The sequence below is a fragment of the Berghia stephanieae genome, chromosome 7 (genome assembly GCF_034508935.2).
Source record: "Berghia stephanieae isolate SIO BIC M18660-M18661 chromosome 7, UCSD_Bste_1.3, whole genome shotgun sequence".
NCBI lineage: Eukaryota > Metazoa > Mollusca > Gastropoda > Nudibranchia > Aeolidiidae > Berghia > Berghia stephanieae.
The window spans coordinates 13,854,727-13,864,025 of record NC_088366.1 but is presented as its reverse complement, the minus strand read 5'-3'; the positions used below and the strand labels follow the sequence as shown (position 1 = coordinate 13,864,025).

Here is a 9,299-nt window from a genome sequence, read left to right as displayed (position 1 = left end):
TTGTGCGTAAATGATGCTTTTGAAGTGAAAAATAATATCTTGACAACTTTCTCAAACAAAACTGTGTGTTGACACACTGTATTGATATAGATTATGATTATGCATTTTTTAAATGATGTACAGTATCGAAATTTCATAATATAGTGTCATTCGTTTTATTAACCACTTAACTGCGAAGTTTGGGGTTTTTTGCCAAGATGGGGTCAATTTAAATCATGATATTGAAGGACGAGTTTCGGCCAAATGTTTAATAGGTTTCTTCCAGATAACACACTTAAGGTTTAAAGTAAATAAAACTTCTTTCGACGGGTAAAAAACTTAATTAAAAAAATAGGAAATCGAACGAACTTTTCCCTTTAAAAAAAATTTGGTCTGAAAAGGTTAAACTTCTTTCAAAACGGGTTTAAAAGCTAGTCAGTGTCAAGTATCAGCATTGCGATCCTGAGTCGAATTATTTAAGGCTTTTCGGTCCGTTTGACTTTACCATCATTGGAGTTGAACTCGTAACATGCACAATGGACAGGATGGCATTGCAGTGTATTTTTGGCGTCTTGTTATTTTTGACTTCATTGGGAACAGCCTTTTCAGGTAAATAATAATAGGAATATTATTATTGCAAAACTATTTCGTTATATAACTACTCAATTTCGTGAAAACTATTTTTTTCGTTTCTTTTTTTTTTTTTTTTTTTGGCCCTGTAAATCGACAGGTACACTCTGTCTAAACCAGTTGATAATTTATGAACACAAGTCCAATATTTAGTTTTTAAGAATGCATTTTTGTTTCTCTCTCTCTCTCTCTCTCTCTCTCTCTCTCACACACACACACACACACACACACACACTCTCTCTCTCTTTGTCTCTGTCTCTCACTCTCTCTCTCTCACACGCTCTCTCTCTCTCTCTCTCTCTTTGTCTCTGTCTCTCACACTCTTACTCTCTCTCACAAGCTCTCTCTCTCCCTGTCTCTCTCTCACACACAGACACACACACACACACACACACACACTCTCTCTCTCTCTGTGTGTATGTGCGGCGCATATTTGGATCCTTGGAATAGGCTCTTTACTCACATTCTCTCACCGTAGTCAGGTGTAAAATGAGTACCTGGACGTTAAAAGCTTCGTCTTTGTCCGAAACAAATCGTAGTATCGCCCAACAAGCGTCATATCTCTTCCTACATGCTACGTGTAGCTGTCGGCAAGGGATGCCTTGTAGAGCGCTTTGAACACGTGTAGTGGGATTTGCACTATATAATTGCTCAAGTTGTCTCTCTCTCTCTCTCTCTCTCTCTCTCTCTCTCTCTCTCTCTCTGTATGTGTGTTTGTGTGAATGTGTTTCAAATTTGTTTATTCCACATAGAATATTTTTTTCACGAAATATGGATATAAATGCAAATAGTCCTTCACACCCAGATCTGCTATTTATCAACTACTGGGTCTCATAGATCTGACGGAAAGTACTTTGCGATAGACTAGCGACTTATCCAAAGGGTAGCAAGCATATTATGCTATTGTTAATTTGATGCTGTAGAAAACGGGATAAAACTCCCGCTCCATGGGCTTGTTGACTCTCTGTGTCACAATAATCAACCAGGATGGGGGGTGGGGGGGGGGGGGGGGGGGGGAGGGGGTTAACCTAGATGTACAAGTAGTTTGGGCGACCCATTTATACCCAGTTTCGATTCTGCTACCAGCATCTGTTTTTTTTTTTTTTTTTTTAATTCTTGAGCAAGAAACGTAACCGCTATTGATCTCTTTACGGCGCTGTAATAATGCGGTTTAAAATTGGTTTGTTTTGTATTTTCACTAGAGTATTATAGTAAAAAAAAAAAAAAAAGAAGACATAATCATGCTACGCAAACAGGGCTACAGTGCACCTGCTCGATGATCTGGATACGAAACGCCCCTTTTGGTGCATATCTCTAGTCAATCGTTAACTCACTCAACCCTAACACCGACTATATCCGTAGTTTACCCGGGGTTACTTTTACTTTTACCCCATGCCTATTTATTAGATTTTTATGAGACAAATTATAGGCGTGGTATCAAAGCTATTGTTTTTAGTTTTTACATGTTAATGGTAGATAGTTGAATAAAGATATCTATGCATATGTTCAATTTCAATACATTTTTTTCCAATTTGGAAAAGTAGCAAACATCTCTAGTATTGAGTGAGTTAATACAGTTTTTCCACCTTTATCCTTCCTTAAACACACTGATATATACACGACGGAATCCAGGATCCACCTCTTCACTTACTTTGGTCAATGTCCCAATTCACACGCCCAGTTACATTTTAGGACTCGTGAAACCCCCTTGTAAATCATCCAATATGCATTGAATGATACTTCAAGAAATTCGAGAGAATTCAGCTTAAAATTTGAAGGCCACTGGTGCCCAGATTTGTATACACAGTCGCCCTTATGTTGAACTTTGGGCTCATGAAAAGAATATTATTTATTTAATTTTAAACAGTTTTTAACTGCTGTACTACAACAAATTCGTATTTAAAAATTTGGCCAGAAAACTAGTCCTTCAAATCTTCATCTTGGCAAACTCTCAAACTTGGGATCTCTCTCTCTCTCTCTCTCTCTCTCTCTCTCTCTCTCTCTCTCTCTCTCTCTCTCTCACACACACACACACATCTCTCTCTCTCTCTCTCTCTCTCTCTCTCTCTCTCTCTCTCTCTCCCTCTCCAACCCAACCTCAGGACAGAAATCTTCTTCTTATTACCATCAATATCTCTAAAATTTAAACCTTAGGAAGTGGTTATTCAGATACTGAATAGTGCTTTGCCACTATTCAGTATCCATAAGGAACTCTTTTATTATAGAGAGAGTGAAAAGTGCGACAATCTCAGTTGAATGTAAATAAACTGCTGACCTACTACCAGATTGAACTCGTGCAGTTACTGACAGCCCGATTCAAAGTTGTAGAAATATTTTAATCGTTATTTTTAAATTTCTGCTATTGTGCAATTAACATAGTTCAAAATATCAAAGAAGAGTGGCATTCAAATACATTTTTTAATGTCTAAATAGACATGATTAAATGTCACTAAAAGTTCAGTAACACCATGGCTTGGTGGATAAGCTGTTTGACTCTGAACTTAAGGTTCGAGAGTTCAAATCCCGACCGGGTTAACTTTTATTTCTCCCAATATTTTTGTTTTAATCATTTTATTTGCTTGTAATATATTTTAATGTTTATATTATACTATTATTATATTATTATTATTATTATTATATTATTATATTATTATTATTATTATTATTATTTTCTACTTACTATTATTATTATTGTTGTTGTTGTAATCGTCATCATCATCATTATTATGATTATGATTTTTAAATCAAGTAGTAGGAGTTATTTAATCAGTTATCGATTTATTACGAATATCTTTTATGTGTTATAATCTCGTTGTTGTTTTTCATTGATGAGCTCTTCTATTGTTCATTACTTTTTAAAATCTTGCTTTTTTCTGTTTGTCACATTTGTTGTTGTTGTTGTTCTTGTTGTTGTTTTTGTTTGTTTGTTTTGTCATCTAAGACAATTTACGTGATAATAATAATAATGATAATAATAATAATAATAATAATAATAATAATAATAATAATAATAATAATAATAATAATAATAATAATAATAATAATAATAATAATAATAATAATAATAATAATGATAATAATAATAGTAATAATAATTAATAATAATAATAATAATAATAATAATAATAATAATAATAATAATAATAATAATAATAATAAGGCTCCTAATAATAATAATAATAGACGTCTAATAATAATAATAATAATAATAATAATAATAATAATAATAATAATAATAATAATAATAATAATAATAATAATAATAATAATAATAATAATAATAATTTAAACAGATACTGAATATTAGACTACAATTGACATCTATTTACTGAATACACGTGGTATTTTTAGGGGTGTTTCTTTTTTTACGAAACCTGAAACCTGCCGAAACACGCCGAAACCTGACAAAGTTAGGGGAAGCAGGCAGCAGTGGGGAGTGAACCTGGGACTCAGGGAAGTGTACACCATTGGGGAGTGAACCTGGGACTGAGTTTCGTAACAAAAAAGCAATTACTTTTTTACGAAACCCAACAATATCCAACAAAGTTATGGAAAGAAAGTAGGCAACAGTGGGGGAGTGAACCTGAGACTCAGGGAAGTGTACACTATTGGGGAATAAACCTAAGTCTATGGTTTTTCGGTGGGTTTTGGCGGGTTTCGTAAAAAAGTAATTGCTTCATTCTCGTCTGGTACCCAACTCCCATAGTCCCAGGTTCATTTCCACTGATATCCTCTTCTCACAGTCCCAGGTTCACTCTCAACCAGTGTGCACTTCCCTAAGTCCCGGTTCATTGCCCAATGGTGCCCACTTCCCATAACTTTTGATAATTTCGGTAGGTTTCGAAATAAAAGTACATTCTGAGCTCACTGTCCACTGGTATCAGCCTCTCGCAGTCCCAGGTTCAATCCTCTCTGTGTCCAAATCCCAGATTCACTCCCCACTGCTGCCTGCTTCCCATAACGTTGTCGGGTTTTGGCGGGTTTCGTAAAACAGTAATTCCCCCTCCCCCTTGGTATTGTCTTTTTACAATATCCAGAGTCCTAGGTTCACTCCCCACAAGTGTACACTTCCCTGAATCTCAGGTTCACCCCCACTGTTGCCTACTTCAATAACTTTGTCGGATATTGCCAGGTTTCGTCGGGTTTCGTAAAAAAGTAATTGCTTTTATATGAAACTCGCTGAAGCACGCTGAAAACCAGAGTCTCAGGTTCACTCCCCACTGGCGTACACTTCCCTGAATCTTCCATAACTTTGTCGGATATTGCCGGGTTTCGTATAAAAGTAATTGCATTTATATGAAACTCGCTGAAACCCGCCGAAAACCAGAGTCTCAGGTTCACTCCCACATGTGTATACTTCCATGAATCTCAGGTTCACCCCCCACTATTGCCTACTTCATTAACTTTGTCGGATATTGCCAGGTTTCGTCGGGTTTCAGAAAAAAGTAATTGCTTATATATGAAACTCGCTGAAATTCGCCTAAACCCAGAGTCTCAGGTTCACTCCCTACTAGTGTACACTTCCCTGTGTCTCAGGTTCAGTCCCCATTATTTGCTTACTTTCCATAACTTTGCCTCAATTTGTTGGCATTTGGCGCATTTCGTAAACAAAAAGTAATTGCTTTTTTAAAATAACAAAATCCGCCGAAACCCAGTCCCAGGTTCACTCCCCACTGGTGTACACTTCCCCGAATCTCAGGTTCACTCCCCACTGTTGCCTACTACCCATAACTTTCTTGGATATTGCAAGGTTTCGTCGGGTTTTGTAAAAAAGTAATTGATTTTATATGAAACTAGCTGAAGCTCGCCGAAAACCATAGTCTCAGGTTCACTCCCCACTGGTGTACACTTCACTGAGTCCCAGGTTCACTCCCCACGCGTTGCCTACTTTCCACTTCTTTGCCGCATATTGTCGGGTTTCGTACAAAAGTAATCCCCCCCCCCCCATTGTTATTGCTTTTTTATAAACCCCAGAGTCCCAGGTTCACTCCCCACTGGTGTACACTTCCCTGAATCTCAGGTTCACCCCCTCCTCCCCCCCCCCCTCAGCCTCTACACACACACACACACACGCTGCTGCCTACGTCCCAGAACTTTGTCGGATATTGCCAGGTGTCGTCCGGCTTTTTATTACGAAACCGCTGAAACCCAGTCCCAGGTTCACTCCCCACTGTTGTACACTTCTCTGAGTCCGAGATTCACTCCCACAGCTGCCCTCTTCCCATAACTTCGTCGGGTTTCGGAAAAAAAACACCGTATTATAGTGCAAAACCACTATTCAGTGTCAGATACTGAATAGTGCAAAACCACTATTCAGTATCAGATACTGAATAGTACAAAACCACTATTCAGTATCAGATACTGAATAGTGCAAAACCACTATTCAGTATCAGATACTGAATAGTGCAAAACCACTATTCAGTATCAGATACTGAATAGTGCTAGCCTAAACCTTATACATCATTCCAGGAGACAAAATTTGAGCATTCTGTTCTTGTAAATCGGTCTTCCATTTCCGTTTAAAGCGCGTTGAGCACATTAAGTGGATATTGCGCTATATAAAGCTCAATTTTATTTTATTATTTTTAAAATTTCTACCACATTTTGTCGATTTGAAACATCGAAATTGAACGAATAAATTCCCAAAATTTCAATCTTTTTTTTTCAACGTCTCCCGCATTACTGACTTTTTCAGATGAGTTTTTCTAATTTTCCTATTTATTTGTCAACCGCGGTATCTTTTCAATCAAAAGTAAGTAGTTAACCAGTTTATTGCCGTACTAATGAAAAACACGTTTTTAAAAATTTGACCAAAAAACTAGTCCTATCTACATAAATCGATCGATTTGAATGACTCTCATCTTGGCAAAAACTCTCAAACCTGGGACTTCGCGAAGTCCCAGGTTTGAGAGTTTTTTTGCCAAGATGAGGGCCGTTTAAATCGATTATTGTTTTAAGAACGAGTTTTCTGGACAAATTTCTAAGTACGAGTTTTCCAGAGTACGGAAGTTAACAGGTTAAAAGTTTATGTTTGCTCGTATATGAAGCGTGCTTGAGTCCTTCATCTCTTCTTCTTCTTCTTCTTCTTCTTCTTCTTCTTCTTCTTCTTCTTCTTCTTCTTCTTTCTTCTTCTTCTCTTTCTTCTTCTTCTTCTTCTTCTTTCTCTTCTTCTTCTTCTTCTTCTTCTTCTTCTTCTTCTTTTCTTCTTCTTCTTCTTCTTCTTCTTCTTCTTCTTCTTCTTTTCTTCTTCTTCTTCTTCTTCTTCTTCTTCTTCTTCTCTTCTCTTCTTCTTCTTCTTCTTCTTCTTCTTCTTCTTCTTCTTCTTCTTCTCTTCTTCTTCTTCTTCTTCTTCTTCTTCTTCTTCTTTCTTCTTCTTCTTCTTCTTCTTCTTCTTCTTCTTCTTCTTCTTCTTCTTCTTCTTCTTCTTCTTCTTCTTCTTCTTCTTCTTCTTCTTCTTCTTCTTCTTCTTCTTCTTCTTCTTCTTTCTTCTTTCTTCTTCTTCTTCTTCTTCTTCTTCTTCTTCTTCTTCTTCTTCTTCTTCTTCTTCTTCTTCTTCTTCTTCTTCTTCTTCTTCTTCTTCTTCTTCTTCTTCTTCTTCTTCTTCTTCTTCTTCTTCTCTTCTTCTTCTTCTTCTTCTTCTTCTTCTTCTTCTTCTTCTTCTTCTTCTTCTTCTTCTTCTTCTTCTTCTTCTTCTTCTTCTTCTTCTTCTTCTTCTTCTTCTTCTTCTTCTTCTTCTTCTTCTTCTTCTTCTTCTTCTTCTTCTTCTTCTTCTTCTTCTTCTTCTTCTTCTTCTTCTTCTTCTTCTTCTTCTTCTTCTTCTTCTTCTTCTTCTTCTTCTTCTTCTTCTTCTTCTTCTTCTTCTTTCTTCTTCTTCTTCTTCTTCTTCTTCTTCTTCTTCTTCTTTCTTCTTCTTTTCTTCTTCTTCTTCTTCTTCTTCTTCTTCTTCTTCTTCTTCTTCTTCTTCTTCTTCTTCTTCTTCTTCTTCTTCTTCTTCTTCTTCTTCTTCTTCTTCTCTTCTTCTTCTTCTTCTTCTTCTTCTTCTTCTTCTTCTTCTTCTTCTTCTTCTTCTTCTTCTTCTTCTTCTTCTTCTTCTCTTCTTCTTCTTCTTCTTCTTCTTCTTCTTCTTCTTCTTCTTCTTCTTCTTCTTCGTGTCTTTCTGTGCATATAGTCAGTGTAATGATGTCATTTTAACTCCATCAAAATTCCATTCTTTAATTTATCTATTCAATAATATTCACTCATTCCACTTTCAATTTTTTTTAACTGGCATAAAATATATATAATATACCAATGTACAAATTTGAGAATGTGTCACAACATACCAATTATATTTACTTACAGTCAAATCTTGATAACTCGAACACAATTTGTTCAGATAGCCGAATCGTTCTAATTATCAAATTGTCTATGCCCTTTCTTTAAGCGACACTCAAAATTCTTTTTAAAATATTTAATGAGCTTTTATATAACGCAATATCCACTAAACGTGCTCAAAGCGCTTTACAAGGAGTCCCTGACCAACAGCAACATGTAACATATAGAACGAGACATTCCGCCTGTGAAGCGACAGTACAATTAAAAAGTTTGTTGACGAAACGGGCTAAATAGCAAAGAATATTCTGATTGGTTGATTGATGCTTCGTATCACTGGAATCTACGTGCATAATAAAGCATCTGATTCGACGTGCACTTATTTGCAGGTCTGATAACCCAATTCCTTATGGGCTCAATGTTGTAATGGAAATCTCAGACGCAAAATATTGTCCATTACAACAATGTTAAATTAGGCCAATAAGTCGATTCGGATGTCAGACCTGCATATATGTACACGTTGATCTGATCCCATCGAATTTTCATTAATAATCAAACACAGTCAAAGTATCTTTTTGATTAATTCTTTTAAATAATTCTTCATTTTCCACTCAGTCCTAATACGAACATACAATAAATCGTGTTTTGACCACTTCACTGTCGTACCTATGGTAGACACCGACGTATACATATATGCAGGTCTGACATCCAAACGCGATTGTAGGCTTAGTTTAACATTGTAGTAATGGACGATATTTTGCGTAAATTTTTTGAGATTTCCATTACAACAATGAGCGCGTAATAAATTAGGTTATCAAACTTGCAAATAAATGCACGTTGATAAATTATAAGTATTCAAAAATTTGGCCCGAAAACTCTTCCTTCAAATATGAATCGAGTTAATGAAATATAATTCAATGCTTTATATTTTATATGTATTTTATAAAACAATTGAAAATGACTATTGCTTTTGGGATAAATCGTGATTTTAGCAGATCCTTCATTACTATGCACATGAGTCAATAATTTTTTTGTCTGATATGACAATATTTGAACATCTAGCCTACGACAATACCTCATGAATGACAAATGGCTGGATTATGAAAAGGTTGTCTGTATTATGTAATATTAAATTCCCATGAAGCGTGCTTGAGTCCTTCATCTCTTCTTCTTCTTCTTCTTCTTCTTCTTCTTCTTCTTCTTCTTCTTCTTCTTCTTCTTCTTCTTCTTCTTCTTCTTAAACTCTCGAATATTCATTTTTCGTACCTGTTTCAAAAGTGATAAGATTGTGTGAAGAAGAATAATAAATTAATCTTTACCTTGCTTATCATTTATCACAATCTTATCAAAATCATTAACTAGTCAACTGTCGTACTCTG

At 35.7% G+C, this 9,299-nt stretch overlaps 1 protein-coding gene across 3 annotated transcripts in view; it reads left to right on the top strand.

The window, feature by feature from the left end:
• Positions 1-9,299, top strand: part of LOC144976735 (chymotrypsin-like elastase family member 2A) — a 61,099-nt gene that overhangs the window by 30,215 nt on the left and 21,585 nt on the right. The window contains exon 1 of one of the 3 annotated variants that reach the window (XM_078921108.1): positions 436-588. The exons of the other annotated variants lie outside the window; for them this stretch is intronic. Within the exon in view, the coding sequence (XP_078777234.1) occupies positions 516-588 (73 nt within the window). The 5' untranslated portion in view covers positions 436-515. Of the gene's footprint in view, positions 1-435; positions 589-9,299 lie in introns of those variants that run through there. 3 annotated transcript variants of the gene reach the window in all.